At 39.6% G+C, this 27,493-nt stretch overlaps 1 protein-coding gene across 1 annotated transcript in view; it reads left to right on the top strand.

The window, feature by feature from the left end:
• Positions 1–6,002, top strand: part of Adam28 (ADAM metallopeptidase domain 28) — a 46,068-nt gene extending 40,066 nt beyond the window's left edge. The window contains exons 17-21 of the mRNA XM_078031354.1: positions 423–503; positions 825–907; positions 3,441–3,549; positions 4,405–4,483; positions 5,939–6,002. Of these exons, the coding sequence (XP_077887480.1) occupies positions 423–503; positions 825–907; positions 3,441–3,549; positions 4,405–4,422 (291 nt within the window). The 3' untranslated portion in view covers positions 4,423–4,483; positions 5,939–6,002. The remainder of the gene's footprint in view (positions 1–422; positions 504–824; positions 908–3,440; positions 3,550–4,404; positions 4,484–5,938) is intronic.
• The last annotated feature ends 21,491 nt before the right edge of the window (positions 6,003–27,493 follow it).

The following is a 27,493-nucleotide window of genomic DNA, read 5'->3' as shown; positions in this document are numbered from 1 at the left end:
ATAATTCAGAGAGAAATAAGAAAAATATTTTTTCCATATAAATGATAGTTGTTATAATATGGCATGTATTGGGATATCAGCATGTATTCTCCATAATAAGTTTATTTGAAATGGGTACCTGTATTATGTGAAGAGCCTAGTTCAGTGCTATTCATCTTAAATATGGGACTGAAGCTGTAGATTGAGGGAAAGATCCATAGGAATTAGGCAAAGGAAGGAATTTATCCATGAAGGGGGCTTCCCACGTTTTATCATAAAAAATTTTCAGGTGCCATCTTCATCTTTCAGAAAAATACTGTGATTTCCTTAGTAGGAAGGCAAGTTGGATAACAATAATAGTGACTAACAGAAGACCAGATTCCACACAGTCAGCCACTGGCAAAGCTGAAGCCACCAAGATCACATTTTCACGTCCCTTTCAGGTGTGCATGAATGCAGAGTGTGTGGACATGGAGAGGACCTACAAGTCGACCAATTGCTCCTCCAAGTGCAAAGGACATGCGGTAAGGTGTAAACATGAGTGTCCCCGAGCCTGCTGAGTCACAGGTAATCTTAAGTCAGTTGCTGTGAAGCAGAAGGAATGCTTTCGGGGTTCAAGGGTCACAGTGGAGTGTGGCCCACCCCTGGGCAGCTCTGACTCTGAGACTTCTCTTCTGAGGACATTTACTGAGATGCCTGCGATGCACTCAGACCTCACCTGGGCAGGTGAAGGACGGCAGAGGGGAGGAACGACTGTGTTGCAGAGTGGGCTTGTGGTGGAGGAACGGGGCTTTGGAGTGTGTGCTCAGTCTAGTGGGGGACTCACAGCGCCCTTGCCCCTCCAGGTGTGTGACCACGAGCTGCAGTGCCAGTGTGAAGAAGGATGGGCCCCTCCGGACTGCGACGACTCGTCCACCGTCTTCCGTAGGTGACCTGCAGCCTGGGAAACTGCTCTGCTCCTCCAAGCTTTGGTTTTGTATCATGTAGGACTTTGTTGCCTCTTCTCTCTCCTCTTGGAGTTCCTCTTCTCTAGTCATAGAATCCATAATATTAATCCTCAAAGCCTTTTCAATGACTATTAAGTCATATTTTCCATAACCTATGTTTTTACTCTTCAGACAAAGAAATCTCAAATTTTATATTTGTTTTGTCTTAACATACCAAATTTTCTTGCTTTATGACGACTCTTCTGACCTAGGAGCCGTGACTTGTTGGATAGGTAAAATGACCTCATTAGACTTTCAGAGAATACAGTTTCTGCTATTTTTATAAATTCGGTGCATCTCTAGCTACACTTCTTGCATTTTAAAGTAACACTTCTCAGAGACTAATACAGCTAAACTATGTTTCTTTGTGTGTTTGTATATAGGACATCAGTTTTCCATACTTTTACTTTCATCCTTTCTGGATTCTCTTTATATCTGTCTTTTATTAAAAAGAAAAATGCATGCAAATATTTCTCTTTCTTTAGGTTTTAGTCTCATGCTTTGTGTTTTTTTCTTTTTAGTCTTAATTTTTCTTTTTTCAATGTATCTGGAAAACTGATTTAGTTTAAATTCAATGTAATTACTGATATATTTAGATATAAATCTGTAATTATAGAGTTTCTATTTGTCTTTTTTCTTTTTTCTGTCTTCTAGACTTATTGAGTATTGTAATCATTCCATTTTTTCTTTTTATTAACTTGAAGGTTATGCTTTTCTTTTAGACACTTTTAGTGTATTTATCCTAAAAAAATTCTACTTCGTCTGCTTTTTAAAGTAGATTTTATTTTTAGGGCAGCTTTAGGTTCACATCAAAATTGAACAGAAAGAACCGAGTTCCCTTATACCCCCTGCCTCCTGGTATACAGAGCCACTCCCACTAGAGACATCCAGAACCAGGGTGGCACATTTGTTACGATCAATGAACTGACATTCACAATTTACAGTGTACACCAGGGGTCTCATTTGATCTTCATTCCTTTCTGAATTTCCTAACTCTCTCCAGGATAATTTTCATGTCTGTCTCTGGATTCCTGCCCACTCATTAATCTCTACATTTTTCCAGGGTTTTTTTTTCAATTATTTTTTTTCAATATTTCCTTCATCATAGGGAGTATTTTATTTGGCTTTTTAAAATTCTTTTTAGTGGGAAGGTTGATCCAACTTTTCTAGACTGCCATTACGAGAATTAAAGAGATTAGATACTCTTCAATTATTTCCATTTTAAACTGAACACCCAGTTCCTGTTATTATATTCCTCTCTGTCTGTGCCCTGACTTTACCTCCAGACCACGTGCCTTCAAATTAGGGATTTTTGTGAAGCAGTTCCTCTGATATGTTGCTATCTTGAAAATAGAATTACAATTTCATTTTTAGTTTAAATACTTTCTTTTCATTTTCATTGTATCTAACACAAATGCCTACAAACTTTATTTTCTTTGTACTTTACTAAAAAGTAATTTTTATGGAAGGGAAGATGGGGAGATTTGAACTGACATCATCGTCTTACCTAGAATTTTATTTCTGAGGTATCTACTTCCACCTACCTGTGTGCTCATACTTGTGAACTTTTCTTGCATTTATATAACAACTAACCTTTTTTTTTTCTTTTTCATATTGGGGATGAATGTAGGGGTATTCTACCACTGTGCTACATCCCTGGTTCTTTTTATTACTTATATTTGAAACAGAATCTTGCTAAGTTGCTGAGGCTGGCCTGGAACTTGCCATTCTCCAGCCTCAGCCTCAAGAGTAGCTGGGAAGACAGGTGTGCACCACTGCACCCAGTTATAATGAGTTACCTTGTGACAGGTCTGCTGATCTCTATAATGACAGCAGTATTCCTTTGCATTCCTCTTCAGATTTTTACCTCCTGATCTCTTGTAGTTTCTGATTATTATAAGAGAAATGAATTCTTGAGGTAGCAGACATTGTAAAAAACACCACAAGGACCCAGGAATATTGGTTAAAACCATTCCCTCATGGGGCCATGTAATTTATTTTATCTCCAATATACAACAAATATCAGAAAAACAGTCATCTGCAAAAGCTTTCTTACTAATATCTCAGCTCCTTATTTGCTATTGACAAGAATAAGATTTCCAGGTTTCATTTTCATTTGCTGGTTTCATTCCAAGGTGAAGTTTCAAAAACATTTCAGTCCCACTCTGACATCCTCTCTACTCTGTATTTTCTTCTAATTGCCAGCCTTTCATTTACCTGTTATCTCAGAATCTCTCTTCAAAGAATTCTCAGTGGTATGATGCTTTTTTTAAAATCTCATATTAAATGTTTCTTACTGATTTCCTTTTTATTCATATTAATGCAATAGTCATGATCAAAGTACACTTTCCTTGTGTTGGCTGTGAGATCTTTTCCAGGGAAAACAGGTTTATTTGGGGAGAGGGAGACGAATTTGTGCACACAGTAAAGCAAGCGGTGTGTAGATGCAGATTCCGCCTGTCCTCTCTGTTGCAGATTTCTCCATTGTGGTTGGAGTGCTGTTCCCAGTGGCCGTCATATTTGTGGTGGTTGCTATAGCAATCCGGCACCAAAATGCCAGAAGAAAGGGGAAGAAAGTTCAGAGGTAAGCCTTTTTTCCGCTGGGCCTTAAATGTAGGAGTCTGATCCAAGCTCCCAAATTTAGATTTGGTTTTCTTCACGTATTCAGAAATACACTTACATCTTGGGCCAGAGTTTGGGTATCCCTTTTACTGGGAAATCCTTCGTAGCACTAAGTATTTTATTCTTCTATTAATCACTGTATTTATAATTAATAACAACATGGCATTAACTCTCATTATTAAAGGCCTTTATTATTATAAGAGCACTGCATCTAGCAATCATTCATCAGTAACTATATGATAAATATTGTGCCAAGCCCTATTATACCCACTATCTCATTTAATCCTGACAGGAGACTCATGAAGTTGTTACTGTTATTTCCATCGTATAGATGAGAAGGTGATACCTATCAATCCTGCAAGCGTTGTTGTGACTGAGGTGGAAACCAGCTCAGAGAGGATAAGGAATTTACAGTCTTGCAGAGTAAATAACGGAGCCTTGATATCCATCTAGATCTGTCTGACTTACAAACATTTTTACAAAGGTTCTTATCCAACAGAATCTTTTTAGCATTTTTAAAAGCTAATTTATTCATCCATAATAATAAATATTAAATGAATAAAGATAATAAAATGACATGATTCAGATTTTAAAAAATTGGTTTTAACACCATTACTAATATGCTCTGTGGGAAATGATAAGCAAAACTATTAATGTTTCTCAATCATATATATATATATACACACAGAAGAATATTCTGGGGAGCTAGGAAAAACCCAGCCAAGAAGCAGGCCTGACACAGTGGGTTGTCTTCCATCCTTTCCCCGGCATGCCGAAGGAAGTGCTGTCAATTTATACAACATGTCTTTGCTTTCAGGCCACTATCTCCCACTGACACCGGGCCACACATGCAGAAGAGTAAGCCCCAGATGGTGAAGGCCATTCAGCCCCAAGAGGTGAACTCCGTTTACACTCTGCTTGCCACGGCCCCAGTGTGTGACTTTTTCTCACTCTCCTATCCTGACGACATACTTAACACATTTGCCCTTCAGTGTTTTCTCAAATCTATCCTAATTTTCCTTTTGTTAATGTGAAAGAGAATCCCTAAAAATGCAGGGGTTACTTGATTAGGACTCATGGAAGGCAGAGAATAAGAAGAGAACCGATGTCTCCTTCTGTTTCTTCTGTACTCTGGGTCGATTCCTTGTTCTTTGGGCAAATGTCCCCATAGATAAGGTGATTCCTGTTTTTGTATGACAATATATGTAATATGTAATACTCTGGTCATGTTCTACATATCTAGAGATTTTAGTTGATGCTGGTTAATGGTAATAACATTGGTAATCATGTTTCTGGGGATATACTCCTATAAATGCCCCAACTGAGCCACTGGGATTTCCTGTCTGGTCCCTTAGTGTTTGGCTCTGAGCTACCAGGCCTTGAGTGGGTGACTTATTGGAAGCTTACTTACGAAACCATTGGTTTTATTTAAAAATATGATTGTTTGTTTTGGATGAGTTGGATGAAGCTGCATGTATCTTCTCTGCCTGTGGAAGGCAGTGGGCCTCTGCTTCTCTTGTGAGTTAGCAGCCTCTCTGTACTACCCTGCCCACCCTCGAGGAGATACCAGTGAAAGACACAACCCACTATGCCCAAGTAATTATCCAGAAGAATGTTGAAACTTGTGGAATATAATATAAAATATAAATTCTTCTGCAAAATGTTTTGAAAATGTGAAGTACGAGAATGTGCACCTCTCCATTATATTCCTAAATTTAACCATTAAACCTGAACCCCAGGGCTGAGAAATTGATAATGCCTTATAAGAAGAGTACCAATCTGCTTCATGAAGCACCATTATTAGTCAGTTTGGGCTGATATAACAAAAATGGCATAAACTGAGTGGCTTAAATAGCATCTATTTGTCCTTGTTGTAAAGGATGGAAAGTCTAAGATGGAGATGCTGGCAGATTTGGTGTCTGGAGAGTTTACTTCCTGGCTTGTAGACAGCTACCTTCTCACTGTCTCCTCACTTGGTGGGGAAAGAGAGATAATTTCTTTGTGTTTTTTCTTGTAAGGGCATTAATCCTATCCTGAGAGCTCTTCTTTCAAAACCTATGTTCCTTCCAAAGGCCCCACCTGCATGCACCATCACATGGGGATTAGGGCTTCGAGATAAAAAAATATGGAGAGACACAAACACTCAGTCCATAGTAACCATCTTCCAGTGTCATTGGACTATGCATGAATTATATTTGTGCCCCAACATGAAAGCAACCCATGGGTTTAGAATATTCTCATGGGTAGGGTTATAAATTCTCCATTTCTGAAAATAATTTAAACCTTTTCATTAAGCACAACTGTTTTCAAGACCTTACCTTCAAATTATTTTGTTTTTGTCTTCTTTCTAGCTAATCACAAAGCCTGATTTTCCACCACCACCGATTCCTACCTCCATAACTTCTTCGTTCCTTGTAAGTATCAGGTGTTCACTGGTGGGGTTTTTTTTTTAATGTCTCTTGAGCTTACCTGGAATATGGTGTCTAAATCTTTGGGATTTTTTACTGGGTTTTTGCAGGGTAACCTAACACATCCTCCCACCTTTGTCCTGGGGTATCTCAAACAGCAAGGCCTATATATTATCTATAAGCTCATATATCATTGGATTGTAGTTATTGAAAAAGTGATATACTTCTGTCGTATGAGGTAAAATTTAAAGAATCATTTCTATATTTTCATACTAGAGAACATAAAGTTTTATCATTTATGGTACTTACTATCACTTGTAGGTGGAATAATTCTTTTCTTTAAAGAGAGAGAGAGAGAGAGAGAGAGAGAGAGAGAGAGAATTTTTTAATATTTATTTTTTAGTTCTCGGCGGACACAACATCTTTCTTGGTACATGGTGCTGAGGATCGAACCCAGGCCACACACATGCCAGGCGAGCGCGCTACCGCTTGAGCCGCATCCCCAGCCCTGGAATAATTCTTATTAGAGTTTTTTTTTTTGTAGTAGAAGGTAGGTGTTTTAGTCAGCTTTTTCTCCACTATGACTGAAAGTCCCAACCACACAATTGTAGGAGGAAGAGTTTATTTGAGGGCTCACTTTTTCGGAGGTCTCCATCCATGGACAGCAGGCTCCATTCCTCAGGGCTTGGGGTGAGGCTGAACATCATGGCAGAGTGTGTGGCAGAGGGAAGCAGCTCACATGTGATCAGAAGCAGAGAGAGAGAGAGACTCCACTCTCCACATACAAATATATACCCCATAGCCACACCCCCAATTAACTACCTCCTCCAGCCACACTCCACCTGCCTCCAGTTACTTCTCAATCAATCCCACAGGGATTAATCCACTGATTAGGATAAGGCTATAACCCAATCATTTCTCCTCCAAATCGTGCATTGTCTCATGCATGAGCTTTTGGGGGACAGCATATCTAACCCATAACAGTAGAGTATGAAATTAGACCACAAATTGGAATAAAAGTCAGTGTTCGTGAACTAAAAAACGGAATTCATTCAATCATAAAACAGTTTCTGAGCATATTCTGTCATGCCTGGTACTCTTGTGGGGATACTTGAAAAAGGTATGAATTTAAGTTCCTTCCCCCCCCACCCCCAAATTTCATATTTTTAGCTGAGAGACAAATCACATGTACATGAAGCACTTAATTCTTCACATATTACTTGGGGCCAAAGTGAAAGATACTGTGTTAGTTACCCTTTTATCACTGTGACTCAAATACTTAACGAGAATGACTTAGAGGAAGAAAACTTTAATTTGGGCTCACGGTTTCAGAAGACTCATGCTCAGGTTTCAGAAGACTCATGCTCAGCCGGCTCCATTGCTCTGCACCTGAGATGAGGCAGAACATCATGGCAGAAGGGCGTGGTGGACGAGGCAGCTCAGCTCAGGGCAGTAGGAAAGCACAGAGGAGGAAAAAGGAGCCAGGAACTGGATATCTTCCTCAAGGGCACACCCCTAATGACCCATCTCCTCCTACCAAGACCCATCTGCCTACAATTACCACCCAGTAGTCCACTCAAATTATTAAGCAAATTATTGCCTAAAAGCCCAACCTCTGAACCTTTCTGCCTTGGGGACCATGTTTCCAACACAGGCACTTTTTAGGGACATGCCAGGTGGAAACCATAACAGATAGGAATGTGAGAACACAGTGAGGAGAAAATGAATGGGTTAAAGTGCTTAAGGAAGAGGAGGATCCATTGACTGAGTAGTTGGAATCTGAACTGGCCCCTGATGTTGGGTAGAATTAATGAGTGAAGAGGAGGTAAAGAATATTTTTATGAAGGAAATAATTCTGTGAAGATGGATAAAACATGGCATTTCTATTGCCCTACCATTATTTTTGCGTCTAATTTAGCACAAAGACTGCTACTGTTTTTTGAGATAAGCAATGTCTTCATCTAACATAAGAGATCCGTGGTCTAATTATTATAATAGTGTATCATTCCTTACTAACAAGGGAAAAGTTCCAACCATGTGTTCTTAGAGGAAGTTCACCAAGAACAGTACCTGTTGATTGTCTGGTGGGTGCTCACATGAAAATCTTGCTTCTGAGTGTGGCCACTAACCAAGAAGAAGAAGATGAAAGTATCGGAGCTAGAAAGCTATGGTGACCTCCAATTTCCCCACTTTCTCAGGAAGAGTCCCTAAGGACAGTGGGAATGGACTCCATCTCCCAGAGAATAATGACCCACATCCCGTAACGTCACCTGGTCACCTCTCCTTTCCATTTTATGATAAGTGTCCAGATGAGTCTTTGGACCTCAGGATGGTATTTTTCTCTCCTTGTGTTCCTTCCCTCTCTGGTTTCCACTTCGTCACCGTTGGTGTTTCCAGTAACCCATCCAATAGGAAGTAGGAGATCAGAGCATTGGTTTTAGCTTCTTAATAGTTCCAAGTTACATATATGCATAAAATATCCACATTTGTAGGACAAGTTAATTAACAGTTTGACTTTTTTAGGACTCCAATCCAAAAGTCTGAAGCAGCAACTAAGCAAGAATTAATGGACCTGGGATGAAATGGGAAGTCTTGAAAACCCGGAGAACAGAGAAATACACTTACTTTCTCGCTATGTGCTCCTTACACTAAGGAGGTTAACGTTTCCTGATTCCTGCTATTCCTTTGAAGAGATTCAGTAACATTTTTCAAGAAAGCCTGACTCTTGAGAATATGTGTATCAATTTTTAAAAAAATTTTATCCATAGTTTGGAAAGGAAGATGATTGCTAGTTAGTTGATTTTTTTCTTATGCACCCCTTCTTTTTATTATCATGCTAACTAATTGCTTGAGTGTCCTTGAACACTTTGATTTGCTCATGTGATGGTAGTTAATGTTCCTTCTAATGAAAACAAATAAAAATCACAGGGGACTGGAAGGGAAGGGGGGGAAATGCACATTTATTATTAAATGCATTGTGACTTCTTCATTGTTTTAATACTTAACTTGTCAAATTAAAACCCTCAGTTAAAAAGAAAATTCTGTAAATGTTGTCTCTTCCATGTGGTGTGTCTCCTGCCTACATTGTTTTCTGAAATATTTATTAACTATGTCATTTGAGGTTTTCTAAAGTTGAGCAAAACCTACCCAATCAAAAAAATTGCGATTGATATTTGGATAATTCAGTTACTAACATGGTAAAATTGAACTTTACTTTCTAAATAGAGAAAGTTTTACTTAAATAAACCAGTAGCATACAACAGCAGTTGCAAACTGGTGACCTGCAGGACATGTTTGGACTATAGATGTCTTTTATTTGGACTGAAAGATGTTGACCACATAGTGTTTTTAAATGTTTTGAATTTATTGCCTACATTTTTTAAAAGTGGGAGATCTTACTTAAACATCAAAATTCCAAGCTTCTAAAGTAATCAGTTTGTGAACACTAGAATCACATGGCCCTTAACAGCCACGACTTAGTTGACAGATGGTGGGGCAAATATTGCTGGTTGAATGCCTAATATCCCCCCTTCTTCTTTGCTTTCAGAACCCCAGTTGTATGCACTGCTCATCTTTAGATAAGGTGATCCTAACTATCACCCAGATAAGTTCTTGTCACTTGAACTCAATTATAATGATCTTACTTTGCATACCAGTGGTCGGTCCGGAGAGGAGCATACAACTCTCCTTTTTTGATAGAGGAGGAGTGTTGGGGATTTCTGGGAACTGTGTTCTCATTTTCTCTTTGGCATCTGCTACTGCTGCAGCTGACCTGTGATTGTCAAGGCAAGGATGATATGCTGAAGAAGACAGAATGAAAGATTCAAGGAAGAAAACCTGGTTTTCTTAATGATGCCACAGATTAATAACTTCTGGAGTCACCCCACACTTTATTGGGGCTTCAGGTTATATTTCCAATAAATTTTCTTTATTGTTCGAGGCATCTCAAGTTGGGTTTTTCTCTCACCTGCAAGACAAGTCATCCTGACTAATACAGTGGCCGTCTGCTTCACCAGGGTGCCTGCCCTCTCAGTCATCACTGCTCCCCTCTGTTTCTCTTGCCCTTGGCCTGTTTCATCCGTTTCTATCACCTCCCTGCCCGCTACAGGCTTCTCTTTTCATGAGGAACTTTGCACATGAGGAGTCCATATGCTCTTCTCGTATGGGGATCTGGATAAATTCACTCTGGCCTCAAGAGTGAAGCCCAAACATTCAGAACCAATGACACTCCACATCATGTACAACCCCAAGAGTGAGATCCTAATAAGAATAAGGTGTACTCCATGTATGTATAATAGGTCAAAATACACTCTCCTGTCCTGTACAGCTAAGGAGAAGAGAAGGAGGAGGAGGAGGAGGAGGAGGAGGAGGAGGAGGAGGAGGAGGAGGAGGAGGAGGAGGAGTGGTGGAGGAGGAGGAGGAGGAGGAGGAGGAGGAGTGAAGTTTGATCCCCTGCAAGTGCACAGCCCGCCAAATAACCCTGGTTGGTGTAAACTTCATTTTTATCTGGGCGTTTACACAAGAAAACTTTAAAGCAAACAAACAAACAAACAAACAAGAACTAGCTGAATCTGCAGTTTGAAGCTTCAGAACATCCTGTCCTGATCCCAAACTAAATCCCCATTTCCTATAAGGCTACTTGTGAGCAGCCTCTGAACTTTGACACTTTTCTGTTTGTTCTTTGTTTTAATACCTGTTCCCAGCCACAGATTAACTTTATCTTTTTTAAAATTGATGAAATGGAAATCTATGAATTTTCAGCTAGCCACCTACTAGGGCCAAAGCTAGAAATAAATCTCAGGGAGTGATGTCTGAACTTTCCCAGATGTTCCTAAATGATACCACCATGTCCTTGGTGCAGAGGCCTGCTAGGTCCCTTTTGGAGATAGGCAACCCCAGCACTTCCTTACCATAAGCTTGCTTGGCAAAGCTACCTCGGGAGCTGATGACAGCTGACAGCCATTCAAATAGTTCAGCCATTCAAACAGTCCCTGGTGATTCAGACAGGGATCCGCAGTTGACTAACTTTGTGAAAATTCCACTCAATTCACATTGAACCAGCTCAGGTATTACACCAAACCTATTCTCACTGACTATTTTTACCATCTGTATTTGTTTTTCTGAACAGGTTAAATGATGTTTTTATTCAGGTACATCGAGGCACCTGAAGTTTCTCTACACTGCTTATCACCTTACCAAATCATTGCTTTTTTGGGTGAGTTTTGGGAATGCATTTACCTTTGAACAAAATAATGAAGTATACATGAAAAAAAAAACAAGCAAATTTTAGTTGGTTGTAATCAGAGATATGGAAAGAGGTCTTTATTATTATTTATATGAATTCACATTGTTAACAATGACTCCCATATGACAGGTCTGAGGCTGACCATGGACCAATAGTGAGAAACTGAGCTACTCGGTTCAGCAGCCTCGAGGAGCTGAATTCAGCCACAACCACTGACTGAACTCAAAGCTGATCCCTTCCTAGATGCGTCTTGAGTGCAGCCTTGTTAGGAACTTAGGGAAGAAGACTGGGATAAACTTTTCCCCTCTTCCACCTACAGAAACTGTGGAATAATAAATATGTGTTCTTTCAAACTGCTATGGTTTGGGGGCAATTTGCTATGTATCAACAAACCACTGATACAAAGCAGTAGGATCAAATAATTCAAATACTCCAGATAGATGATTTAGGAAAAAATATCTTATTTACAAGGCTCTCAATATTGCAAAATTTTTAATTTTCTTTCTCTGTTGTTTCATGTGTTTTCTGTTCTTTAGGAGCACCAATTAGCAGCTGGACATCTCTGATGGCTATTCTCATTTCTCACATTTCCTCTCACTTCAGTTGGTGTTTCTTTGGTATTTGTGGAGAATTCTTTAACTTCCACATTTCAGAGTTTACATTTTATACTCTCAGTCCTCCCCTTTGCTAATTTTAAGGTATTCTATAACTGTGCTATTTGCATAGTCAACCATGAAGCCATCTCAAAACGTCAACTGCTAAATGATAGACTGGTGGCCCGTCACGTCCATGTCATTTTCCAGCAGTACTCTGTATTGCAGTTTGGGTTTCTGGGGATGCAGATTTTGAGATGAATTTTAGCAGGCAAAAATTTTATTAGGAAACAGTTTCAGGCACGCCATTTGTGTAATGGAATGAAAGAAGCAGGAATGGGCAAAAGAAGAACTTGGGCTTAATGTTTCCCCGTCAGGGCCTTAGAGAATGCCACTGTTTTAGCCAGGGTTTTTAGTGACTATGACCCAAAGACCTGGCAAGAACAATTAGAGGAGAAAAGGTTTATTTGGCTCATGGTTTCAGAGGTCTCAGTTCATAGAGGGCTGACTCCACAGCTCGGGGCCCAACTTGAGGCAGAACATCCTGGCAGAAGGGTATAAAGGGGAAGAGAAGCCCAGGACACAGAGATGAGGTGGCAGAGAAAGAGCTCCGCTCACTAGGGATAAGATATCTACTCCAAAGGCATGTCCCCGTGACCTACCTCCTCCAGCCACATCCTGCCTGGCTAGTAACCACCCGTCAATCCGTGTCAGTAGATTAAGCCCTTGATTAGGTTACAACCCTCATAACCTAGTCATTTTGCCTCTGAATGATCTTGCATTTTCTTACACATGAGCTTTTGGAGGGTACCTCATATCTAAGCCACAATGCCCACCTCATCCCTGAACCTGGGCTGGTACTTCAGAATGGAGCCAAGCTGGGGGCAAAGAGGAAAAGAGTTTATTTCCTCACGTCAGCCCCTCTCAGGTTCAAGATATACTCAAAAGGGATGTAGTCTTGGGAAAGATTTATTTAGTAAAAGTATTTCTAAGCAAGACTTAAGGCTGCCTGTTGGAATCACTGACGACAACTGGGAAATGACTTCTTCCATGTTAATTGGGGATCTGGGCAGCCCAACACAAGGTCTGCTGCTTCTATTTATTTCCTTTGGATACTATTTTATATGTTGCATGGTTTTCTTGAAAGTTTTCCAGGTTTTTGCTGCACATTGTATATTTTTATCTAGAAAGTTAATTTGAGTTTAAATTTTAATCAGGGCCTGGGGTTGTAGCTCAGTGATAGAGCGCTTGCCTAGCACTTGTAAGGCATTAGTTCAAACCTCAGCATGACATAAATAAATAAACGAATAAATAAATAAATGTACTGTGTTCATCTACAACTAAAAATAATATTTAAAAGTTTTTAATTAGTAATTTACAAAAGTGTTCCTACATGAATGACACACCAGCCAGTGTGGTCCAGTTCTCCAGTAGCTGATGACAAATGTAACCTCAAGAAGCATGCTTCCTCTAAAAGGGGTAGGTCTTTTTATCCTTTAATTCATACCGAGTAAAGTAAAGAGAGTTTCTAAGGGGATCAGTTTATTGTGATGCACACAGAAGCAGCCTATAAGAACAAAGGAATATATACAAAAATATAGGGAAAGATAGGTAAAAGAAAGCTGAGCATAGAATGCTAGTAACAAACCAAACACTTTGCATCTGCAAAAGAAATTGTCCCCGTAGTCTAGGGAGACCATGATCATAAAGGTGGCACTCGTCCAGGTTTGCAATGTCATCAAGTTGCCCAAGGTAAAGTCAAAGGACTATCCACTTGGCAGGACATGCAATAGCCAGTGCTTTTTCGTAGTAAACAGAAGTAGTAGTGTCCGGGGGAGATGTGTGTAAATGACAACATGAAGTCTCTGGTATCTATAGTCCCAGAAGGTGTATTATTTCAGGTTCAAATGGTCAGTTCTAGGAGAACTCCTGGACACCAACTATTGCATTTACATACTGGTGCACCATTAGTCAAGGGTGACTATCAGCCATCCACTTGGTTCAGTTACAGCTTGTGTTTCAAGAGAAAGCTCAGAATGGATTTCGTGCAAAGTGCAGCCATATTGATCAGAATTAAAACACCAATGGTTACTGAACAAGAATCATAACCGTGAAACACAAAACACAACAATAAATATTCTCATTCTCAAGATCCACCTGACTTAACACTCCCATGCCTGCAAGATTCCCACAATGAAAGTCTCGGTGGCTACAGGGCTCCCTTGCCATTGCAGCCACCAAAAATATACTTCCTTGCTGGGACAACCTAGTTATGATGGAGAATCTGCTTTTCAGACACACCTTCCCAGAGCTTTGAATCAGGAGTTTATAACATAAGTCAGGAAACACGGAGAATTGGTGGATACTGCAGTAAGGGTGAGTTGGTTAGGAAGCCACAGCAGCTGGGCCAGTTGCTGGCTCAAGTTTGGTTTGGTTGAAAATGGTATATTCAGTATGAGATGAATGACAGCACAGAGGTGAGACACAAGTTTTGTGTTAGTTATTCTAAATTATTTGAGCTGGAATTCCCGACTGCATAACCACCAACCCTGGATCTCCTGCCCTCTTGCTCAGTCACCTAAATTCTGTTTTTCCCCCTAAATATTTCTTACTGTGGTAAAACACACATGAAATTTAGCATTTTAGCCAATTTTCAGTTATCATTCAGTAGCATTCTGTACATTCACTATGTTGTGCAACCACTACAACTATCAATTTCTGGAAAAGAATACCTTTTTGTGTGTGACTAAGTTTTATTGAATACAGGCACTTTAGAGAGTAGTACAACACTCTAAAAATGACCATGCAACCTGAAACCTTGCAAAGTAATCATAATCAAGGGGGGGAATCACAATTATTCTATGACCTCCATTTTTAAAAAATGTTTTTAATAGTGCTTTGCTGTTATACAGCAGTGGGCTTCATTCTGACATAACCATACATGCATGGAATATCTTGCTCAATATCTTCCAGTCTTCTGCACTTCCTCTTTCTCTCCCCTCCTCTCTCACTCTGTTCCCCTTCCTCTGCTCAATTGATCTATTTATTTTTAAATTTTTCTTATTGGTGCTTTATAAATACCCACAAAGGTGAAATTCACTGTGGTGTATCCAATATACACAGAGCATAATTTGGTCAATGTAACTCAACCATTCCTTCCTTTTCCTGTGCCTCCTCCCTCCCCTTCTATCTCCCTGCTCTACTCCACTGATCTACCTTCTGTTTTCACAGGATCCTGTCCTCCCACCCCCACAGGCATTTTTGTTTTACCTTATTTTGCTCTAGCTTCCACATAGGAGGGGAAACATTAGGCCCTTGAATTTCTGAGTCTGGCTTATTTCATTTAACATGATCTTCTCCAGTTCCATCCATTTATCAGCAAGTGACATACATAATTTCATTCATCTTTATGGCTGAATATATATATATATTTTTTTTTTCCTTATTCCATTCATCTATTGACGGGCTCATGAAATGTGAAATGGTTCCATAACTTGGTTCTTGTTAATTGCACTTCCATAAATAAATGTACCTATAACACTATAGTATGCTGATTTTACTTCTTTTGGATAAACACCAAGGAGTGGAATAGCTGGGTCATATGTTGGTTTCATTCCTTATCTTTTTAGGAGTCTCTATATTGTTTTCCAAAGTGGTTATACTAATTTGCAGTCCCACCAACTATATAAAAGTGAACCCTGCAACCTCTCCAGCTTTTATCTTTATCTATTAATAATAACTTTTTGTTTTTCTTCTCCCAATCCCTGGTAGCCTCCGTCTACTTTCTGACTCTGTGAATTTGCTTATTCTAGGTGCCTTGTATAAGTGGAATTATACAATATTTTTCTTTTTACATCAGGCATATTTCACTTGGTATAATACTTCAAGGTTCACCTATGTTGCAGTATGTATCTGGATTTTATTCTTTTTTTTTAAGATTGAGCTAATTCCTTTTTCATATATTTATATTTTCTTCTGTTTATTTCCTCCTTAATACAACTGGAGACAATTTCTGTGGTTGCACAAACTCATTAACTTATAAACATTTTTTTCCTTGTTCATTTTCTAGCTGAAATAATGTTTCTATTTCTTTTTTACTGGCACATAATAATTATACAGAATAGTGGTTTCACTGTGATTTATTATTCATAATGCACATAACATTATTTGATTAATTTCTTATTTTAATTTGCACTTCTTGTACAGCAAACATATTTTTAAGTTGATCATTTCATACACACTATTCCTAGTATTTTGGAAACTCATTTTCTTTCAGGGTATTTCTGTCTTGCTAATAAGGGCCATTTCCAAGGTTGCTATTGTTGCAATCAATGTAGTGTCTGGGTGGGTTCAATGTTGAAATGCTAGGCATGCAACCCTGATGGGAATGACAGTTTAAGGAAGTTCAGAAACTTATCTAAGTGCAAACTAAAGTGACACAAATGTGACTACACTTAACAGTCTCCTCCTGATGTCCCAATGACTTTGATGAAAGATGGTATGAGCCACTTAACTGCAAAAGTTGTTGTATTCTCACAAGGCCTCAGTCCACAGGCCAAGTGTTACAATTCAGCAGATAGCAGTTTCTCCTTAAAAGACAACCCCTTTCACCAAATTGGCCTTCTAACCCCTGGAACTGCTGTGACACAGCTCACAGAGACTTGTGTGTCTTTGGGGACATGTAACTGCAATTGACGTGGAATCTGCTGCCAATTCCAGGCAAAATGTTTTAGTCTTTCATGCTAATAGCAAGACTGGGTAGATCCAATAAAAAGCTGAAGTCTCAGGCAGGAAACAAGGGAAAACTGAAAAAAGATGTAGTGAAAATACAAAGAGGACAAAGTAAGAATTCATAGGAAAATAAACTTTTGGTGTGGGAGGGTACAATGTGGACAGAAATGAAAGTGTCAGCAATCTTAACTACCTTTTCAACGTTATGCAAATAATTTAATTTATTTGACTATCTTTTCAGTTCTCCATCTGTAAAATGGAATTAACAACTCATGACTTGCCAGTTTCCACAGAGCATGCTGTGGTTTGCATGCTGAATGGTCCCCAAAGGTCCATGCATTAAAAGGTTTGTCCTCATCATGGAGCTATTGGTATGCGGTGGAACTTTGATGCCTCTGAAGGTATATCTTGGTAAAATCAGTAAGTGCTGAGTTTGTACAGCTTCTAAGAAGAAAATGATCATGATTATAAGTTTGATGATGTAAAATAATCAGGATAGCCTAAGGTGGTAATAAAAATATTCAGGTGTACATTATGACCTGTATTTGATTATGTGAACTCACTTAATCCTTATGATAATCCTGTGCAACAAATAACTGTCATTATTTTGCACATGAGGAAATTGAGATAAAACTGAAAATAGGTGCTTTTTCTTTGGATCACACAGCTACGAACTGTTGAAGAGGGGCCTTTAATCCAAATTCTTAGTTCCTTCCACACTCCACACTGCCTGCTATAAAACTATCTTGTATGAAAAAGCACATGTAATAATATAGTATTCACAGGAAAATTCTATTATTGTGTCTGTAGTAATAATCTCTTTTATATATAATGCTTCTAGTGAAATTTTTCTAGTGGTGCAGTCATATCTCATAACCTATTGACTATTCTTGAAAATCACCCCTCTCCCCCATTTTGTTACTTATGATCAGCACAATGCCTGTTAAAATGATAAATACTCAATAAATCAGGTAATAAAATATGTTCCATCAAGATTATGGATTTAGTACATTGTGCAGTTTATGCTTATCTGGTTGTTTTCTTGAGTTCTTTAATAAAAACCATTACAAAGTCTCCACTTACTTAGTCGAGATTGGGGATAAAAAGATTAATGTTTCTCCCTGTTGTCCAGCCTAGTTCTAAGAAATAAGAGTAAAATCAGGACATACAGAGGAAATGTTCATTAGGAGAAGCTTGCTTGGGATGTGTCACTTAAATCTTGAGTTACAGACTGTTTATTAGACCTATAAAGGAAAAAGAGAAAACCAGCATTCTAGTGAGATAATGTGGCTAAATGCTCTCAATTCTGGAAAAGGGACAAAATGTCTAGGGAATTGTAATCAGAGCATCAAGAGTACAGGGAGTGCAACATTTTAATTTATTTTTAATACCCTCTCCATTAAATATACACACACATTTATGCATGCACAAATTTAGGAAACTTAAGAAAGCATAACATAAAAGGACAAGAAACCGTTAAGAAAATTAGAAAACAAGAAATTACAGGATCCTAAAGCCCTGGGTCAGATGAGACACATGAAATATAAAGTACTTCACCCTGCATGTTTAACCATGAGCTCCAACTTTTGCTCCAAACTACTTAAAAATGAATAAAAAAGCAAACCAACAAGAGAAGTAAACAGGACTGACGTAAGATTCCCAGTGTCCATAAAGTTAGAATAAACACAGCATGACCAAGGACAGTAAAATCACATAAACAAAGCAAAACCACCCGGCCAGAGAAATTTTAATCACTGGATCAGAGGGAGCACAGCTCTTCCTGTTTCTGGGACCTGAAGGAAGATTTCAGGATGTGTTACTGGGTTCATCGAGAGAACCTGGCTGTACCTTGTGCCTGCACCCACCCAGGAGACCCTGTGCCCTTCATATATGCAGATCATCAGCTGCTTTCTCAACACACATGCTGGTCACACCCATTCAGAAAGTCATCCCAACAGAGAGCAAGGGATAGGCTTGAATTAGAGCACCCTTCCAACCCTTCTCCAGTGAATGGGAGAATGGAGTCAGTATTTCCAACTGAAGTGCCTACTATGCATCGGGAAGCCATTATTCATCCATCACTGAACAAGCAGTGCTTTCTCCTGTTTTTAGAGAAAAGGTTTTTTAAAAAATATATGTCATAGTCTATAAATTTGCCATTGAGGGACTTCATGTTTGAAAACAATGATTTTAGTGACATTCTACATCATTGCACATTTATTACAGATGTCTTTCTAAACCTCAACTCTTTGATTATCTCCCAAAATTATGGAGGATAGATGTAGAAATGCTAAAGTCTAGATGGTAGGAATTCAAAAACATGAAACTAAAGCAATACTTGAGAGAATGGAATCTATTTTTCTATAGACTGATTCCCAGACTTATAGACCTTTATTAGTCATTGAAGCACATATAGGGTGGTACATTTTTCTCCTTACTCCTGTAGTTATTTTTATTTGTAATTCATTAGGTTCAGAGTAAAAGAAATATCAGTCAAGGATTGCCTGATTTTCTTCATTTGCCAGAATTCAATGTTGAAGGTGTTCTGCATGCAATAATGGTTCCCAGCCAAATGGGAACATCAGAATCGACTATGTAACTTCAACACCACCATCATTTGGTGCTGTCTGGGTTCTGGATTTGGGCCATTCTAAGAGATGTGCAGGAGGATCTCACGGTTATTTAATGTGAAACCCCTAATGACATGTCAGGTGGAACATTTTCACATGCTTATTTGTCAGACACCACCTTTAGACAGAGCCATTTGCCTTTTATCCTGTGACAACTGGAGATAATGCCACCAACAGGAGTTACCTTTGAGTCCTCTAATTTCTCTTTGGGTGGCAAGTCCCCCGTGGTTTGATGACCTCCACCTCTGCAACAGCAAATGTGGGGCTTCGTGCAAAAACATCTCACCACCAAAGCCACAGGAACTGTTGGGTTTAGACTTCCACTTCTTCTCAATGCACCGAGAATGGAGAATGAAGAGAAGAAAGGTAGCGAGGCTGAAAACTTGAGGTTTTATATTACAAGGGGGCTTCTAAGGACCCATTCAACTGGATGATCTAGTTTTAAGTAAATTTAATGGGGGGCGAAAAACATGAGTAACTTCATCTTCATTTAGAAAGTCAGTACTTTCAAGAGAATTCCTGATGTGGAACACATTTTTGTTTGTTTGGTTGGTTTTGCTTTGTTTTGATCCCAGAAGAATTTAAGAGAACTGCAAGTATTCTTTGTGGAATGTGGGAGTGGAAGATGAACTTAATACTGCTGCAGGTGCATGTTTGGCTTAAAATGTGAGGCAGCTTGACAATTTTGTGAGAGGGTAAAGGAGAAATAGAAAATGCTGAACTCACAGTGCTGTGTGTCCACCTGCAGCCCCAGGCACCAGTCCCATGGCACTCGGGAGTGAAGTCAGGGTAGAGCCCTGCCAGGGAAAGGGGCCCAACAGACCCCTGAGGTTGCTTTGCCACTCCATTTCTTTCATCAGTATTTTAGAATTATTATTGTAGAATTCTTTCACTTCCCGATTTAATTTATTCCAAGGTATTTTACTATGTTCTTTGGTTTTTGCTGCTATCATGAATGGGATTTCATTGATTATTTCTTTCTCAGAAAACTCCTTAAATGCTGTCTTAAATGCTAAGGTTTTTGCACATTGATTTGTGTCCTGCAACTTTACTCAACTTACTTATCAGCTGTAATAGGCTTTTAGTGAAGTCTTTGGTTTTTTTCCTATGTAAAGATTCACATCATCTACAAACTGGGATGATTTAACTTTCCCACTTCCTATGTATTGCCTTTTATTTCTTCCCTTTCTTAACTGCTCTGGTTAAAACTTGCAGAAATAAGCAAGGTGCAGTAGCTTACGTGTATAATCCCAGTGGCTCAGGAGGCTGAGGCAGGAGGATCATGCGTTCAAAGACACTCCACAACAGCAAGGCACTAAGCAACTCAGTGAGACCCTGTCTCTAAATATATATTTAACAAAAGGGCTGAGAATGAGGCTCATTGGTTAAGTGCCCCTGGGTTTAATCCCTGTTACAAAAAAACAAAAAAAAAATGAACAACAACACAACAAAAACCTTGCAGAAATATATCGAACAAGAGCTGTGAGAATGTCTTTGCCCTTGTCTTGCTCTAGATCTTAAAGGAAATGCCTTCAGATTTTTCCCATTTAGTAGACTCTCGGCAATTCGTTCGTCATTTAGTTTGTATTATGTTGGGGTATAATCTTGGATTCATAATTTGTTCAGGAATGAAGGAATGTTGAATTTTATCAAGTGTTTTTTTCTGCATCTATTCAGAGGATCATATGCTTTTTATCCCTCCTTCTGTGATGTATTACATTTGTTGATTTGCTAATATGTGTATAGAATTATATTGTAGGGACAGACAAGGCAAGGCACCTAAGATAGCACCAAAGGTAGGGGAAAGTTTTATTTGGTTGCAGTCAGATTCAGGAGGCACAGCTTCTGCTGTAATCAATGAATCCACTGAACCCCAAGTTTAGGTAGTTTCAGAATTTTGTACCCAGTATGTAAGGGGAGAGGCTCAAAAGTTCACAGTCTACAGAAGTTCACAAAAAGGCAGGGTTTTTTTTCTCTGTTCTGGGCAAGTTAACCCTTCAAGGACACCTGGGAAGGGGGGAAGGGGAGAGCTTTTTCTCCCCTTTCTTCCCTCCCCCTGCCAGCTGTTACTGTAAGGGACCAGCGAATGACAGAGGAAGAGACCACCAAGAGACTGCCTCATGCAACAGCAACAGGGGTTTATTGAAGATCCAGCGCAATGGGGCTCTGTGCTCACTCAAGGAGGGAGAGCAGCCCAGAGGCCCGAGCAGGGGTTAAGCAGTGCTTAAGTACACTTTTTGGGGGAGGGCGGGGGCTTTGCATACATCAGAGCAAATCATCATGAGGCTCGGGAAAATCAAACAACTCTCAAACATGATTAGCACATTCATTGACGGGAACAGGTCGGGCGGGGTGATAGGTCAGTCCTAAAGCGGGGTATACATTCAAACTGATTGGTTTAGGCCCTGAGGTGCCTACGTGCTGAGCTGCACTGGGTCCAGGTTGTTAAGCAACTAAGTGGTCAGGGGGGATTCCGACACATATCTAATGGGCAGTCCCGGGAATTGTCTTAACTGCTACAGGAATTTCAGGCTTTGAGTGTAGCTTAGAAACTTTACAATACCTGGTCCTTTACATTTTAACTTCAGTTTCTTTTATTCTTTCATTACCATGGAGCCCAGTTGGTAACTTCTCTTATCTTAGAAATGTAGTCATCACTGTGAATCCCCTGCTCAAGGCCAGAGGCCCTGTTTACATATTTTTGTGAAAAACTAGTAAGGGGATGTCCAGCACCTGAAGTGCTGATTTTTTCCCAGCCAGTGGCCAAGTAAAACAGGGCAACACGAAAAGAGGAAGTTTATCTACATTAAACTGTAAGGGACTTTAATTCTTAGTAACCTGTTTTCAGTGATGACAAAGCAACTTTAAAGGCCATTTTCACCAGATCTTGGATAGGGGTCCGAGGGCTCTCCTCAACTACTTTGAGCTTTGGGTTAGCTGGTAAGAGGACCTGGTGGGACCCGGTGTGGGTACTGACAGGAGAAGAGAGGAGTGAGTGGGTGGAGGGGTACCTCAGTACCTGCTACCTCAGCAAGGGGGCAATGGTTTGAGGAAGGGCAGTGGTTTGGGGTTTTGAGCTAGTAATTGGAGGGGAGAAAGCAGGTTATTGAGGCGGGCGAGACGGTGGAGGGGCTGGGGCAGAAGGTTGAGGGTGAGGACCTGTTGGAGCTGGACGATCGGGTGGAGGTTCATCAGCAGGGTCAAAAGTAGTGGATGAGTCCGGAGAAGGAGAAGGTTAGGGATCGGTAGTTGTGGGGTTTGTTTGCAAGCTAGAAAAAATTGTAGAGGTTTACAAGAGGTACAGAGAGCAGAATTGGATGGGAGCAAGAAGAAAGTTTGGACATAAGGGATGTTTACTCATTTTTTCAAATGCTCACAGTAATTGTAAAGATCCCTTAGAATGAAGGGATTCAGAGACCCAAAAGGGGGCCATTTGCTTTGGTTGTCTAGGGGATAAGTGGGCCAGGCCTGGGTGCTGTATTTGATCAGTTTTGGGGGTTGATGTCTGGTGTCAAGGGGAGGGTTTTGAGGTTATCCAAGAGACATTATAGGGGAGAGCGGACCAGCAGAGAGGACGCATTATCCATGTCGCAAACACAGTATAAGGGAGAGGGAAGGAGACACAAAGATAGTATAAGAGAGAAGGAGGAAACTGATTAATAGGCAAAACGGGCATCCCTGCTAGAGCCAAAAGTCAGGAGTGCCCAGTGGCAGGTTTCAGCTGCAGATTGGTGGTCACCAAATCCTGACAGCCGAGGCTCCCATCCTGGACGGAGCGGAGCCATGAGAGACTTTGATTGAGGCCTCTCCTGGAGAGGCTGGAGACTCTCAGGGCCGGAAAGAGGGGAGAGAGAGAGGCAGGGGAAGAGAGAGGAAGGGGAGGGGAAGCGTCTCTCTAGCGGCCGAGTCTTGAAGGTGCCAGGACTAGGACTTTATGAGCCACCGAGACCATGAAGGTCTGGGTGGGGTGATGTTCAGTTCTCTGTCCTGTGTCCCTGGAGGTTACATAGTCTTCCGAGGGAGACCTACCAAGCCTATGCTGGGAAACTACCAGCTGGGAAGGGAAGGGAATAATTTTGAACCCAAGAGTCCATTCTGCCCAAGGAAGGAGTCGCTGAGGGCCACCGAGGCCTTGAAGGCTGTGGTGGGGTGCTTTCCTCTCTGCAGGTGGGCAAAGAGGTTTGCCAGACAATCAACGGTCAAATCCTCCCGACACCATCATTGGGTTTAGGACTCAGGAAGGGGAAACTCACCAAACGAAGTTCTGGTGGTCAAGAAAATGGGTTCATGCGGTCTCTGGTGAGTGGCACTTCCAATGGAGGAGGGACCCAAAAGTGGGTTTTAACCCTCTTCCCAGGTTTCGGCACCAATGAAAGGAAAGTGACCACAACACTCAGAGCAATCAAGAGATCTTTATTGCAGCAGTGCAACAGAGGAGAAAAGAGAGAGAGAGAGAGGGAGAAGAAAGAGAGAGAGAGAAGAAAGAAAGAGCAAGGGAGAGCAAAAGCAAGGGAGGGAGACAGAGAGAGCAAGAACAAGAGAGAGGGGCCCTGCAGGAGGGAGTTATTATAGTCCAAATCTAATGGGGTCTCTGGGTCTGCAAGCTGCCTTCCTTGTTGGTGGACAATGATTGGATCACACAGTAGTTGCTAAGGGTGTCATCTTCTGCCTTCAGGCAGGTGGGGCAGGGGTCAGATGTGGATTTCTGTTGCACCAGAACAATGGGGGTCGAGTGTTCAGCCTTGAGTGGGGTTGAGTGTTCAGACTTGACACAAACAGGTGATAAAGGACCAGACAGAGGGCTTGAGTGGCCAGGTCACCCTGCAGCTAACTTTGTTTGGCATGCCCTGCAGACAACTCAATTCAGCCTGTCCTGCACCTAACACCAATGACATTCTTTACAGAAGTAGAAAAAAGTACTAAAATAAATATGGAAACACTAAAGACCCAAAATGACCAAAGCAATCTTGAACAAACCAAAGTAGGAGGCATCAAAATACCTAATTTCAAGGCATATTACAGAGCTACAGCAATCAAAGCAAGACACTGGTGTCAAAACAGGTACATAAACCAGTGGTACAGGAAATAAACCAAACATCTACAGCCAACTGATTCTGGAGAAAGGCACCAAAGCATACATTGGACAAGGAGCACCTCTTCGATAAATGGGGCTGGGAAACTGATGTATCCACAGGTGGAAGATTGAATCTTGACCTCTACCAGTCACCCTGTGCAACAATCAAAGATACAGATGAAAAATTTTAAATCTTCACACTAGTAGAAGAAGACATAGGAAAAACACTTTAAGACATTGGTATAGATAATGATTTTTTGGACGTGACTGTAAAAATAAGAAATGAAGGCAAAAATAGACAAATAGGATCATGTCACACTAAAGCCTTCTGTACAGCAAAGGGAAAAATCATCAGAGTGAATTGACAACCTGCAGAAGGGGGGAGAAGATGTATTTACCAAATATTCATTTGAGAAAGGATTAGTATCTAGACTGTATCGGGAACTGAAAAGACTTTCATAGAAAAAAGAAAGTAATCCAATTTAAAAATGGACAAGTGATTTGAATAGACACTTCACAAAGGAAGAAATACAAATGGCCACCACACACATACACACACACACACACACACACACACACACACACACACACACACACACACAAGCTCAAATCTACCTCCAGATCCATATTTCCTGCAGAACTATCACAATCACCAACATGTGGATGAGTAACTGATGGATACAGGGAATCTACCAGGGATTCCCAGAGGGTCTGGACAAGCCCAGGCTAGAAAATTGATTAGGTAATTCCAATATGCTGATATACCAACCAAATCGGGGGCATGACCTCTACCTCTAGTGGGTCAAAAATAAGCAAGAGATTCCTGGTCAAAGGAGAATATTTAGAGCAAGGCTACAGCACTACTTCCCATCTCAAACCACTCACCCAACCCTCAGACCCCTGCCCACTCATGCTCTTGGACTAGGCATCCTCAAAGCAATTGAAGCCATCATGAAGATCATTCACAATAAAATACTTGAAATTCCGTTGTTCTGATACCAAGCACCTCTTTTCCCACCCAGGGACTTAGGAAATGTGCATTCAAGACCTTCTAGGTAATTTAAAGTCAATCACTTAACTTCTCTGAGTCATCTACAATGGAAGAATTATAATCAGAACTATTTATACCTATTGTTATGATGCTTAATTAAAAATAATGTGTGCAAGAGTCTTTAAATGCACAAGGGATAGTTGTAACTTTTGTGAATTTATTTATTTTCTATGTAGTCCATATTTAAACATCTTCCACAAATACTTTATTTCAAAAATGCTTTATTACAAAACATTCCAAAATGTTAAGTTTTAAGCTTTATGGGGACAAAATTCTCTGTAATCAGGATGCTGGTCATGATTTCTTAGTTTTATGGTCACAAATTAAGTCCTTTGTTTAGTCAATCCTTGAATATTGTAATCAATATGGGTTTGTATATGTGCCATTTCTCATTTCCTTCAGACACACTGAGTAAACAATTTCTTCACTGTTATTTCTACTGTTTTAATTTATTGAATGATATATAGACATCTAATAAACAACATCTAAATCTCATAGAGTATTTTTAAACTTCTTTCATGGTGTATATATTCACTGAATATTTTTAAAAATTATTATCTTCAAACTGCTGTGTTCCTCAAGAGTACACAGGGACATTTTTCTTTGGTCTTTAAAAGAGTTGACAAACTGCAACTCCCATCAACTCATCAAATTAGAAGATGTCTTCTGTAAAATTCAAGCAGAATCCTAGAACTCATTCCAAATCCCTCTGTCTCTCTCACTTAACTATATCCAATCAACCAACAAGTCTGACAGTTTTATGAGCTAAGTATTTCTCAAGTATCCATCTTCCCTTTTAAGGACAATGGCATTTTCCTCTTGTAACTTGGCCCCTGCATATACCAAAAGCGTTATGCCATATACCTATTACCTTTTCTGTTATGTCCCAATCATGGGAAACATAGTGGAGTTAACGGACTTTATACTTTTCTACACACCCGTGTCTTGTCTTTTATACCCAACTCTTCTTCTCCTTCTCTAACTAATATCATTTCTACCCACCGACTGATGTCTACTTGAACACAATGCCCATACCTCAAACACAGGACTTCCCATTTGTGTAGGCTATGTCTCTTTGTAGATGTCTTCATTATTAAATTTATTGCAAGCAAATCTCAATTGCAGGGATTCTAACATTTTGTAATACACAGAAATGTAGTAGTAACTTATTGTAAACTTAAATAAAGTATGATTCCAATAAATATGTAACTAACCTAGCAAATAATCCTAGTTGTATCATTGATAAACAAAAGTTAATACCAATTAGATACCCTGAAAGCAGTATTGTCAACAGTGATAGTTATCAAACATGAGTTAAATAATATCTCGAAAGTTCAGAGAAACATTAATTGTTATCCTAAAACTATACTTCCAACTATGCTATCATTAAAGAATAGGATGAAGGAATACACTCTCGGAAAAAATGTTAAAAACCATAAAAGTACCTATTGCAAGAAAACTTTTATTTACTAAACTTATTAATTAACAAAAGGGATATATTGAAGAATATGTTTTACAAAGAAGAAAATTATTTGTTTTAAAAAGGGGTCCTACAAGGACCTTTGAACAAAGAAGTTGGTAAATAGGTGAATAATTCCAAAAACCATCATCTGTATAAAATACATACACACACAAAAAATGATGATTCGTGTTGGGGGTGAAAGTCATGGTAAATCTATAAAAAGGAAAGGATGGGCTGCTTGTAAGTGCTGATCAATTGTAGGTTTTCTTTTTTAGTATTTGATGCTAAATATATTAATTAGTATTATACTTTATTAAAATTGCAATGATAACTGGTAATGAATAAATGAATGAATGCTTATCTTTTAGATCAGGAAAATATTTTAAAAATAGACAGGAAAAAGCTATTAATTCAAAGGAAGGTAGAACTCAAGCACAATAAAGAGAAAGGTGACATCAAAACTTACAATCAGATGCTCAGAAACTTCCAAACGTACCAGTAAAGAGTAAGTTCAGCAGGAAATGAGTATAAGTTTTCAGACTGGGACAACCTTTTAAATGAAAATTTAACTTGGGATTAACTCTCTGAAAAACACTGGGTCAACATATTCCAACAAAGTCAAATAACATCACCTATAGGAGTTTATCCCAGAAATCAAAGACATACACTCAACCACACATAACAGATGCATACAATGCAAAAAATATTATAT

The sequence above is a fragment of the Ictidomys tridecemlineatus genome, chromosome 14 (genome assembly GCF_052094955.1).
Source record: "Ictidomys tridecemlineatus isolate mIctTri1 chromosome 14, mIctTri1.hap1, whole genome shotgun sequence".
Lineage (NCBI taxonomy): Eukaryota > Metazoa > Chordata > Mammalia > Rodentia > Sciuridae > Ictidomys > Ictidomys tridecemlineatus.
This window is presented reverse-complemented; position numbering and strand designations above follow the sequence as displayed.